The sequence below is a fragment of the Eublepharis macularius genome, chromosome 5 (genome assembly GCF_028583425.1).
Source record: "Eublepharis macularius isolate TG4126 chromosome 5, MPM_Emac_v1.0, whole genome shotgun sequence".
NCBI classification, from domain to species: Eukaryota; Metazoa; Chordata; class Lepidosauria; order Squamata; family Eublepharidae; genus Eublepharis; species Eublepharis macularius.
Genome location: NC_072794.1, coordinates 156,736,038 through 156,748,950, shown reverse-complemented (window position 1 = coordinate 156,748,950; position 12,913 = coordinate 156,736,038). Strand labels below are relative to the sequence as shown.

General features: G+C 40.7%; 1 protein-coding gene across 3 annotated transcripts in view; it reads right to left on the bottom strand.

Annotated features, from left to right (window-relative positions):
• The window catches only part of GNAS (GNAS complex locus), a 235,138-nt gene that overhangs the window by 119,928 nt on the left and 102,297 nt on the right, over window positions 1-12,913 (bottom strand). For all 3 annotated transcript variants that reach the window (XM_054979786.1, XM_054979787.1, XM_054979788.1), the window contains exon 2: window positions 10,672-10,744. In XM_054979786.1, coding sequence (XP_054835761.1) covers window positions 10,672-10,744 — 73 coding nt within the window. The remainder of the gene's footprint in view (window positions 1-10,671; window positions 10,745-12,913) is intronic.

The window sequence follows — 12,913 nt, the reverse complement described above, 5'->3', positions numbered from 1 at the left end:
CCAGTGTGGGGTTGTGAAACTGACAGCCCCATTCTTCTGGGTCTGTCTGTTTCAAACGCCCCGCACCGGTTTCAGCAGCCGGTGCGGGGCAGTTGAAATGCCATGAACCACAAACCACGAACCAATTCCCGAACTGAACCACAAATCACGTGGTTCAGGGGTTTTTTTGGTTCGTGCCCATGTCTACTCCAGACCTTATGCTGTTGCAGCAAGGTATGTGGTTCTTAGCACACGTATTAGTTATGCTGTCACTGTTAACTTTACAGAGCAAGAACGCCTAGTTAGATTTCCTTAAGAGACACAGGTAGACAACAGCAATTCTTACCTCCCCCCCACTGAACCATGCAAGACTGATGTCAGCCTTCCTCCCCGCCGTCATCTTCTAACTAGAAATTAGAGCCAAACCTACTGAATTAAATTAATAACAAGTACTTCATTGTAGGCTTACAGAAGTTAAATATAGTGCAAAGACTAATTCAAATTTGAGTTACAGAGTGCCATTTCATCACCAAAGAATCCGGAAGAAGATTTGGCACTTTGGAAGCTCAGTTGGCTTTCTTGTCTCAAACTTTTTTTTTGAAAAAATAAGATTTCTAGTTCTCATTGTTACTGGAAAGGCACACTGGTTATGCTTAGGCCCTTTCTGATGTTAGTTTCCTCTGGTGTGCATCTTAAACTTATGCACAGTTTATCAGTCCTTGTAAAACTGCCCTTGGCAAAGGGGAAGGCACGGTTGTGAATATTCAAGTTACTAAAACAACAGCAACAGGAAGTGGCAAACAGCAAAGAAGGGGGAAGGTATGTGTCAGCCATTAAAGCTCAAGGCCTGTCTTTCTCCTTCAGCCTGTTGGGATGGCTTCCAATTTTGCTTTTGTGAGGGGCAAATGGTCACATGAATGGCCAACATGGGGCTCAGTCAGTCTGAGCACTTGCATCCTGTTGACCTTTTCGTACATGGTTGTCAGGATCCATTTGTTCATATCAAATGTTATCAAGATCACACACTTTTTTTTAAAGCTACAAATGTCTATGCAAGTAGGTAAGAGAGAAAGACTGCCTAACCCACACATCTTGGCTTTAGTGGCTAGCATTCATCTTTCCCCCTTTTCCCATGGTTACCATTTCCTGTCCCTATTGTCTATGAAACTTAAATATCCATGAACCTTTCTCCTCCCCACTGCCAAGGGAAGTTTTATAATGACTGATACACTGTGAAGCTGCATGTCTCTGGATGGTAAAAGATGTACCAACAAGGAGCTATTTAATTTTAAGTCATTTCTTTCCAATTTACTCCCTGGGACACCAGCATCCTGCCTTATACCAAGTGAAGTACACTGCCCTAGATGAAATTATTTTTCTTATCTCTTCTAGTAAGTCTGCAGTCCTACGAAGGTGCCATGACCCTTACACAAATCAGAAGACATGTGGTGCAACAACCACTGCTTCCATCATACCACAGCTGTAAGCAGAGAACATACATGCGGCAATATTATGTGAAGCTTGATTCCACTTTATCCCCTTCGAACTACACAGGCAGAAGGCATTCGTATTCTTATATAGTGCTCATAATTTCTTCCAAAGGTTGGTCTCAACACAGTTTTTTAAAAAAATGCCTAGAAATTCCAGTGGTTCTGACACTATGCCTGGGTGGGGGGGAGGGGCAGTAGAAGATGGCCACACAGGTCTGCAGATTGCCAAGAATTGTAGGGCAACAAGACAGTTGGAAGGAGAACCACAATGGTGTACTTATGTGGTTTGAGAACCCAGTGTACAAAGTTTCAGATATTCTAATTGTACTTGTATGATCAACGGTTTGACAAGACATTAAAAACTTAGCAACTGCCTCTTTACACACCTTGCTAGCTGAAATTATAATAGGACATGAACTGTCTATTTCTGAGATGTTTCAAGTATAACCCTGAAAGCAGTTTGTTCAAGTATAGCTTTAGAAACATTTATTGGAAAAAATGTAGAAGGTTTCAAGTATTATAGTTATAGTAAATGCACAAGAGTCAAACTGAAGCAGAGAAGAATTACTCAGTTTTCTCAAGAATCAACAAATGATATTTCAAATCCCTAGACCCAACCCATCCATCAAAGCAGCAGCAACAGAAGAAGTAGTTGCCCAAACTTTGTTCCCGGACTAAGAAGAGAGCTCCAGGATGTACCCCTTCTCTATAAAAAAAAAATTGCCTCTTATTTTGATTGTGCTTTGGGGGATAAACAGCAAAGAACACTTCCATAAATAGCAAAAATCAGAGAGAAGGGTCACATGAATTTTTCTGCACTAGAACAGAGCGGCACCATGTTAGTCTAGCAAAAACACATGCAGAGGCAGCAAAGGCACAAACCTCCCAGCTTTTTTATGTGCTGTAAACTCCACAGCCTTTTCGTAATTTTATGCAGGATATCATCAGAGCATAAACAACCCTTAAGGGCCACCCTACAAACCTATGATGAAGCTTGCTGCAGTAATAGGGTGCTGTAGCTTGCATGATTACTGCCATAGTACACGCTGGTTATGAAGATGGTATTAATTTAGGCTTTCAAAATGTCTGGCACCGAAACAAATGCTTCAGCAACTTATTTTATTATTGTTGCCATATACATTAGACTCCGATGCTCAGAGTTCCCATCGCTGCTCGATTTGGAGTAAGATGCAATCCACAATCCAGGTAAGCTGCTTTACACAAAAATTTAAATCAAGCAGTCTAACTGAGCAGCTCAAGTGCTTTAGTAAATTGTGTAAAACCCAGGATCACTTATGTGTTGTTTCACCCACCCTGGATGCTACTGGGGAGTGAATCCCCACCCACACAACACTGCAGCTGAGAAACTCCGGATTTTCCTAATCCCACCCACATCGACACCATTTGTTTTGCCCCAGTCTTCCATAGAGGCCATCTACCCCTTCTGCTACTAGAGAGCTTTTTTGAAAAAAAAATCAGCAGTTGATACAACATTATAGTGATTTGTCTATCAGGTTCTCTGAATTCCCAGCTTTATTGAAATAAGAGTCTCTCTACACGAGACCTCTTAACATGAGGATGTTCAAGTGTAGGGAGATGCAATGTTAGCCAGGAAGCATAGTTTAAAGAGCAGAATGCTTTGTCAATTTCACCTTTCTATAGGAGGGTAGTTTAAAAAGACAGAGGGTATGTAAATTTCATCTTCCCTCCCCTAAGGCTGTCAATTTCACCTCCCCAAAGGTTGAAGATGAAATTTACAAACCCTCTAAAAAGGGATCTCTGCCAGTTCTGTCTCTTTAAACCCTCCTGCAGCGAGGTGAAAGTGACAACACCTTTGGCTCTGTCTTTTTAAACTACACTTCCCAGCTAACTTTGCACCTCCTACACTTGAGCATCCTAGTGTAAGAGGTCTCATGTAGAGAGACTCAAAGTCTCTAGCCCCTTCCATTATGGAGATATACCTTTCCCTTTATCCCTCTACAATGACAAATGCTAGAGAAAGACTATTTTTAAAATGAAAATCAGGAATTCAGAGACCCTGACAGACCAGATATGTCACTGGGAGGGGGGAAGAGATGCTATGGTGGGACTGGGGCAAAGAAAATGTGGGGAAACTTGCTACACAGAAGCTCAGTTGTCACTGCGCTGTATCTGCAGCTGGGAAGCCACATAAACACTACCTCATGTGGGAAATTGTATTTTCCTTGGTAGAAGCAACTAATCTGAGACCTCAAAAACCTAACAGACTTTCTTATCTTGTATGCTCCTTTATGATCTACCAGGAAACACAGACAACCTTTTAATGATATTATTAGCATACCAGGTTTAGTGGCTGCTGCCCAGTTTTCCTTGAGCTTCGCCTAAAGCCCAAGTTTCTTCACAAGGAACCAGAAGACATAATAATCCCTTCTAGATAAGCAACAGACCCCATTATTCCTTATTTATTTCCTTAGTCAATGTCTGAGGCTCTAAAACATACTTCTTGTTAAATCCTCAGCTTGGCTTGTGGTTCTGTCTGTCCCCATCTCCTTCCCTCAACAGCCAAATGCCACGTATCTTGAGACGGGGCAAGCTCCAAGGTAAGAACGAAGAAGAAACAGGTCCAGAGGGTGGGATCTTTGCATCGCACTGAGTATATATAAACTGCATAATTGTGTTGCTCTTTATTTTTCAGTTAATGTTTTCCTCTCCCCCAGTTGTGGGCACTCTTGCCTAACTGAGCAAAGCAAAGTCTTTAGACTGTTAAAAAATAATTTCCTGGAATCCTGGTTTAACTGGAATATGGGCTTAATAGAAGTGAAATTTATTGTCTATGCACACCCCCGGGATGCCAAGAGTGTTAAAAAGGTTTCTCTGGAAGAAATCATTCCTCACTGTTCCAGATTTGGAAGGGCAATTTTCCTTTGAAAAAGTCCAGAGGTCAAGCAGTACGGTATATGGCTTGTTGCTGCCACTCCCACCACCTCTTTACCCTATCTAACAATACAGACATCCACAATACACCTTCCCCCCACCCCACCCCCACAGACAAGGACACTTGTTGGCAGGTGCACTAGTAAATTTCTGCACTTCTTTCCAAGTGTGGTTCACAATCTATATTATCTCAGTATCCATTTTCTCCTCCAATAAAGATTTAACACCCACAAGAGTTTCTATCGCAGCGTGGACTGTAACTCTTAATTTTTTTAAAAAAAGTTTCCACTCCTCTCCCTCTTATATCAGCTAATGAACTGAGGTTTGCTGACCTTGAAGTGCCAATCTTTTATGATCTGCTATAATTGGCTACGTTTAAAACAGCCGGCTAAGACCCAACGATTGAGAGTAACTGCAGCTCTACAAATACGCATCTTGATGGCAACATACATATAATATACAGAATATTCTAACCCAATACTGTAGCAAGAAACAATTACCTGAGAGATTCATGGAATATTAAGAATACAAAACTGCTAGACTTTCTCCATTTATTAGTGTGTCTCCACATCAATAGGTTTTTAAATGAGGGTCTTGCTTAAATTTCTTCCCTTACCACTTCAAGGAAACAAAAAATATGCATTCTGGGATAAGGTACTTATTTTGTTCTAAGCCTCACAATCTATATTTACATAAGAGCTGTGCCCTTGTCAAATTTTCTTTGGGTCTGCGAGCCAGTTCAAAAATTTAAGTATCAGGCGCATTTTTTAGCCTTCATTGTTTTTGAATTTTAATGACTGTATTTTCTAATTATTCTAATCCTAAACACTTCAGTTTATTATAATTTCATTCAAGCTATGATGAGAATGTTGTACCACAGCAAAAAAAACTACCCACTAACCCTAACTTAACATCTCCCTAATTTCTCATCATTCTATTATTGCTTTTAAAAGCTCCATTTAACTGAATATTGCAGCCATTATAGTTTCAGGTGGGTAGCCGTGTTGGTCTGCAGTAGAAGAGCAAAGTTTAGACCCAGTAGCAGGGTGAGAGTAAGGCAGGCATGTGGTATCAGTGACATCACTACATCACTTCTGGCTGCAACCAGGAAGTGACAGTGGGTAGCTCTAAGAATCACTGCAATGGTATGGTAAAACTCTATGTTTTTACCACAGAGTTTCCAGTGATTCCTAGAGCTACCTACTGTCATTTTTAGAATGTACTTGTGACTACGCTGGATTTATCCTTTATTTTTCTCCCACCGCTGCTCTGTGTAGTGGCAGGCAAAGGGAAGAATCACTGACAGTTTGCCTCTCAAAAGCCTACTGCTGCTAGAAGACTGCAAAAGAACTCTCTCTGAGAGTTCCAGAGTTTCAGTACCACGACCGAGAAGGCCCTCTCCTGGGTTGTCACTTGCCTAATCTCAGAAAGCAGGAGCACCAGAAGCAGAGCCTCCAAAGAATACCATAGTGGCCAGACAGGTTCATAACAGAGTAGGTGGTCCTTTCTATATGCCTATCTCTCACCATGTAAGGGTTTTAAAGGTCAACATCAGCATAATGAATTGTGCCAAGGAACAGATTGGGAGCCAGTGAAGATGGGCAAAAACTGGAAACAGTCCCCATGACCTTTTCCATTCAACAACCTGGCTGAGGCATTCTGCACCAACTGAGCTTCCAAGCACCTTTCAAGAGCAACCCTGTGTAAAGTGCATGGCAGTCACTGAATCTAGATACAACCAGGGCATGCACCCCAGTGGCCAGATCTTCTCTGCCCAGAAAAGGCCACAGATAGCTAACAAGTCAAAGGTGGCAAAAAACATTCCTGGCCACAGCTGCCACATACTTAAACAAAACCGGAGAGTCACAAGGAACAATAACAAGAGGAGAAATCGTGACGTCCTAATGAATAAAGTCCTTAACACTAATTACAAAACTATTTTATTATTTCATATACAAAATGCCAGTCAATGTAAATCAATACACCCAGTCTTCCTATGCAGACCTATACATAAAGTACTAATGCCTTATTATAAAGATGGAATTAACCACGAATCGTGTAACATAACCATTAAACAATTTGGTAATTAATAGTTAATTCATTCAGCCAGTCCATGGAGTCCACTGAGAACTGCTGAAAGGTACTGAAGTAAAATACAAAGAGCCATGATGAAATGTCTAGGTGCCATGGGAACCTGGGATATGTCAAGCCCCATAACAGCTTGTTTCCAAAGTGTTTCAACTCTTGCCACAACCAAGTGTGATTGATTGACAAGGATGGACCAAGAAGGAAAAGGGCCACTCATGTGGAGGCAAGCTTGATGCTCATCAGATGGGATCATCTGAGTCATTAGGAGCCCAGAACTAAGTTTAGTTCCCACCACAATAGTACTGATGCGTACATTATTTTTGCCCATACACAGTTACTATTCATTCCCATGAGCAAAAGTAAAATTCTTCTAGTGGATAATATTCAGATGAAGGCAAAAACCTTCCACCTACTCCCATGACTGAGCTCCTCCTCTGATCCTTCAGACACCACTGGATTTCCCAGGGGTACTTGCCATTTATATGCCCCCTAAGGTATCATCATACTGAAGGCCATTTTACTAGCACCTACAAAGAATTAGGAACAGTTAAAGGACAACTCAGTCCCACCTCAACAGATTTACCATTTAACAAGTCAACCAATGTAAGCACAGTTTCAGGTGGGAAGCCATGTTAGTCTGTATTAGCAGAACAAAATTCAACTCTTGACTCCAACTGATCTTCCTTGGTAATACACTTGCCACCTTCTGACCTGGATATAAGGGATTATGGACCTTCATTCTTATTTGTATCAGATGAAGAAAGCCTTGACTCTCAAAACCTTATACAATGTATGCGCAGTATTCCATAATCTAAGCCTCCAAACTAAGCATACACATGCTTTTGATACACTGTCCATTTAAATGGGTCTTAAGCACACATAATTAAATGTTATAGTGTGGCCAATGTATATAAGTAATATATTGTATCATTTGACATTGCATGAGTTTAGAGCAGGGGTGGGCAATTGTTTTGGCTCGGGGGCCACTCTGTGGGAGTGGAGGTTAGCGGAGGGCCACACCTTTTAAAATGACTGCATTCATTAGTTAACTTTGCATTTCAGAAATGGTATAAATTGTATCATAAAAATCAATAAATATAAATTAAATAAAATACTGGTAGTTTTATTCAATTTATTTACTGTTTTACTGTTGCAAAGACAAAATTGAAATTAACCAGATCAACCAGAAAAGTGCGTATCTACACTGCGCATGCGTATTGACGTAGCCGTCCTAGTGGAAAATACGAGACGAATCTTCGGTCGCGCACAGGAAGGAAATCTCGGTTCAAGGTGGATTTTTCTGACTGTCTTGGCGGGCCACAAAAAACTCTGTAGCGGGCCGCATGTGGCCCGCGGGCCACAATTTGCCCACCCCTGGTTTAGAGCCCTGCACAGACAGAGTACAGCCATATAATCTTATACTCATATTGCAGACTGATGGCCAACGAAGGATGCAAGCTGGGGAATTCTTGGCTTGCAGCTCACAACTTGAGCTACTAGGCTATACCAGCTGTATTTCTATTGAAAAAAAAAGTATGGTTCTTTCCTAACAATATGCCACCAATAGTAAAACATTTAATTTTTTCAAAGGATGTTCCTCTCTACATTTTTTCAAAGGTGCTTTGAAAACATTATCTAGAGAGATTTTAGAAGTATGAAAGAAAGTGTTGCAACTGGCACAGGTAACCTTTTAACCAAATCTACTTCAGTGCTGTTAACTTCTAAACTTGTTGCTTAATTGGAAAACTAAATTCTTCACAATTTGTTAGTATAAATGAGAACTTGAATCTCAAAATAGCAACATCTCATTGCAATGGGACAAAACACATTTTGTGTGAGGGCAGTGGATTATGTTCTGTGTATTCCATCCCACTGACAAGACGTTCATCCACTGACACAAGAGTGTCCTGCATCAGCAGAACACACCAGGCAGGCACCCAACAGATAAGGATGTACAGATCCAAGTGAATGTATGTGGCTAGGAAAAATGATCTTTGCTAAAACTGCAAGCACAATGGTTTCCAAATGTGAACTCCTATAATGGGTATTATTCCAAACTCGTGTATTATTCCAAACTCGTTTCAGGTAAAAGACAAAGAACTGAACAAATTCTTTAAGGAAACAATCATACTACCAAAAAGAAAAAGCTACAAATCACATGGATCTAAAGTGGATCATATGGATCTAAAGTGGTCCCTCCTGATCAATGGTCACACAGTATTTTATTTTTATTTATTTTCTTTGGATTTCTATTCCGTCCTCCCCGCGAAAGGCTCGTTTTTCTTCTAAAGTTCATTTTTCTTCTGAAGTAGGAACCATATGAAGTGATTAAATCAATGTTTGGTTACAAAAAACACATACCGCAACTCTCATTTTTAGAAAAAAACAAATATATTACTGTATGTATTGTAAGCCAGTGTGGTGTAGTCTTGGACTAGGGCTGGGAAAACATGGGTTCAAGCTGCCAGTCATTCATGAAATGACTGAGTTGTCTTATGCCAGTCATACTTTCTTATGCTTGCCTACCTCACAGGGTTCCCGCAAGGATAAAATGGAAGGGGAAAAATAGAACCTCATATGCCATCCACAGATATCAGGCAAGATAAAAATATAGTAAGACAAACAACCCTTTAACGCTTCTAACATCATTACCAAATTGGATCTAAGTTATACTCCTGCCAACTGGATCTAAATTATACTGCTGCTACTACCATCTTGCTACTAGGCACTCACTACTGTTATAGGTACTGTGACACCCACAGAGCCTAAAAAGGGCTAACTTCTTAACCATGATGTTTTATTTAGGTGCAGAAGGGGGAAAAAACCAGACTGTGACCCAAACCTGTCACTGAAACACCCAGGAGCCAACGATCAATCTGTGGGCTTTAAAAAAAAAAATCTGTTCAATGTACATGCCCCCCCCCCAAACATAAAACAAGCTGCTTTTGCAACTCTCCCCCTTTCAGATGTCTTAGAATCATAGAGTTGGAAGGGGCCATACAGACCATCTAGTCCAACCCCCTGCCCAGTGCAGGATCAGCCTAAAGCATCTCTGACAAGTATTCATCCATCCAGTCTTGCTATGTAGCAGTTTTTAATTCAAGAGACGTAAGGCAAAACACTCTTGAATGCATTGAACAAGCTCAGAAGTGTTACAAAAAAGGGATATGGGGTATAATTATATAAATTAAGTGATAAGGAAGTAATCTTCTGACAAAAAAAAGGAATTATTTTGTTTTGAAATTCCAAGGATTAAAGCTACTGAACATTAAGATGTGATGTTGCGCCTCTCTAAGATAAAAAACGTCAACTGAAACATTAAGTAATTTTTGTTAGCATCTTATGTTGAAGGGACAGTATCCTGCCACTCAGCCAAGGGTGGTGCATTTCACTGGCAGAAATCATGTTTCGCCAATGCAAGAGACTTCTCCATGGGAAGAACACACCTTGTGCTGACAGAGCGCGATGCTCTCAGTTGAGTGGAGTGACCGTATGCAACCCAATAAGCTTGGCTTAAAAACAGACAGGGGGAAAAACTCGTTCAGAGTCTCATTCCAGTCAAACTTTTGTTTAAACACCATAAAAAAAAAAGAAACTTCCAGTTACTTAAAGATGTAGCCAAGTTGTTACAAATTGTATTTGTGTGACATTGTAATCCAAACTAACAAGGTAAGTCTCCAACATACTTTGCCCATCAAACGTGGCAAAAAGTGGAACAGAATGAAATGAAAGCCTTTTAAAAGTAACGTTTATCTGTACTGAAGAAAATCCAAACAGGAATCATACAAGCCCCCTCAGTGGTGCAAAACATCATACTCTCGTAAAGCGCTTGTTGTTTGCGTTTCACCCTTTCGCATGACAAAACACTGAGAGCAGCACAAATCAAATGAGCTACAGCAGAAGTTACGTGTCAGCCATATTGTAGGAGAAACTGCAGTAAGAACGTCCATCTTCATCTAGCATGACACGCGAAGTTCTGATGCGATCAACAAATAACAGTCTCCCTCCCATATTGGTGAAGTCAAATACCCATAAGTCAGGTGAAACAAAATGCTACCCCAAAAAAAGGTCAATAAATCCTACCCAAGTGGGCATATCCAATTTCTCTAGAACTCATACAATTAACATAACAGGTTAAGAAATAAAATTAATGGCGGACAAACGCTTCAAATAATACAGTAAGAATACAAAACGCACTTACTCTGCATTAAATCCGTTCACATGCAAGATCCGCATCTGCTTGACAATTGTGCTTTTACCAGATTCCCCAGCACCTAGAAAATGAAAATAAATCAGTTTCAGAAGGAAGAGGGGGAGATCCAGGGGGCACATAAGTTGCTTCTATTCAAGAGGCAGAATCCAGGAACCCGAGTTACTCACCACAAGATTGAAAACTGAAAGGAAAAAAAAAGTAGTAATTGCCACTGGAAACTGCAGCCATAGCTAAAAATAAATGTCCAGCTGAAGTCATGTGTCAGAGCTGAAGCCAGGAATATTTCACTATCCATTTTTCCCCCCAGGATCTATATCAAAACAAGCAGAACAGGAGACTGAGGCAGGGGCAAGAGAGGAGAAAGGAAGGTCTGAGGATGGCTCAAATGATCACCATTTCAAAGAGGAGAGGCAAGTTAAAGAGCCTCTGCAGTTCATATTCAGCAAAAGCGCTTGCCAGTTGTGTCTGTAAAACCTTCATATTTTTAATCACCCCGCAACTCCGTTACACATGTTGAAGCTGAGGGCACAAGTCATTGTTGTCTGAAAACAGACGCCCCTTCCACCATTCCACTGGAGTGTGGCATTACAGCCTCCTTCGGCTCTCTACCTCCATCGGTCTTGTGAAGGCAGCTTTCCCCCACCCCCACATGCTCTACACCCCCACACGTATACCCTTCCAAAGCATGTCAGCCTGCCTTTTGAAAACGGCATCTTGCTCACTCTATGAGAAAACCATCCTTCGTTCTGCTTCCTACAAGCAACCCTTTCCCCTTTCTCCCACTCGACTCAACAAGAAAGTCCCTTTTCTCGCCAGCCAGTCGGCATGCTGCACCCACTCAGTCTGCACGATGTAGGGCTTGAGCCACAAAACCTGACTTTCAAGCACTCCAGCAGCCAGTGATTTTTCTCTATTTCTGTACAAAAAGCTGACTTTTCTTCTTCTTTTGCAGGAATATAAACCCTGCCCTGGTGATACAGATATTGCTTTAGCATCTTCTGACAGTTTATCTTCCTAAACAACTAACACAGAAAAAAAGGCATTACTGAGACCCAAACAGGACAAGATTTAAGAAAGCATTCATGTTTCTCTGAAGTCAGGCTTTCCCCAACACTCACAGACAGACTAAGCCTCCATTTTGAGTCTCAAACACAAAACGAAATATTAGCAGCTGTATGTCAAAATACGTTTTTGCAGCGGATCTCTCTCCTTTAGTCCTCTTCATCTGCACAACTATCCAATCCCTGTTCATGCAATACACCAGTACTGTCAACCCCTTCTGAAGCCAGCCTCTTAACACCACCAAAATATAAAATCCTCACCCCTAGCCCCCTGTAAGTATTGGTGAAAAACAGGATCAGCAGAATCGCTCTAGTGCAGACGAGTAATTGCATAAAGTATTCACCAGTGACAGAGCAGTAATATGTAAATAATAATTATAATAATAATAAAAAATCCATCCCATCAAGCAATGAGAGAGCTGGTCAAAAGCAAAAGTATCTCCCACACCCACACCCAGTTGTATCATGATATCCTACAACAGGAGAGAAGGAGCCTCAACAATCTATTCAGAAATAGTTCTCAAACCTCAGTCTGAAATTGCTAATGTCTACAAGAGAAAGAATTTTTTCCCCTCTTATATTTCCATTTTCATATAAATACAAGGCACAGAGTATTTGTCTCTGGTATGTCAATCAATGATTCTTTGAACCAGCGCTCCGAAGCTGTATATAGTCTTCTGAACAAGCATATTAGATGAAGGGTGTTCTATTTCATTTTTCCTAATGTGTTCACAACATGCAGCAGTATTATTAATGTGGTGCACTTGTGCCTTTTATTACTGTAAAGTACTATAAAATTCAAAGAGGACACATTTCTCGCCATTAAACTGTGCATCTTAGGTATTGCATATAACTATAGCTTTAAACCACCACATCTGGACCAGTAGTATTTACAGACACAAAAGGAAGCCATATTTTAATTATGAAGAGCCGGCACATTTTCTGAAAAGTTTTTCTAACAAACAATGCTCAAGGAATACATATAAATGCCTCCAAGCTTCTGTTTCAGATATTTAAACTGGTATACTAATTTACATCCGAGTCTTAAACACAGTTGCATGGATGTGAACCAAGCTAATTTAAATGGAACATTTCCAAGTACGCATACTTATGATCGCAGCCTTTGTGATACTTTCATAGCACTTCACTAAGTCATTTAAGTCAGACAA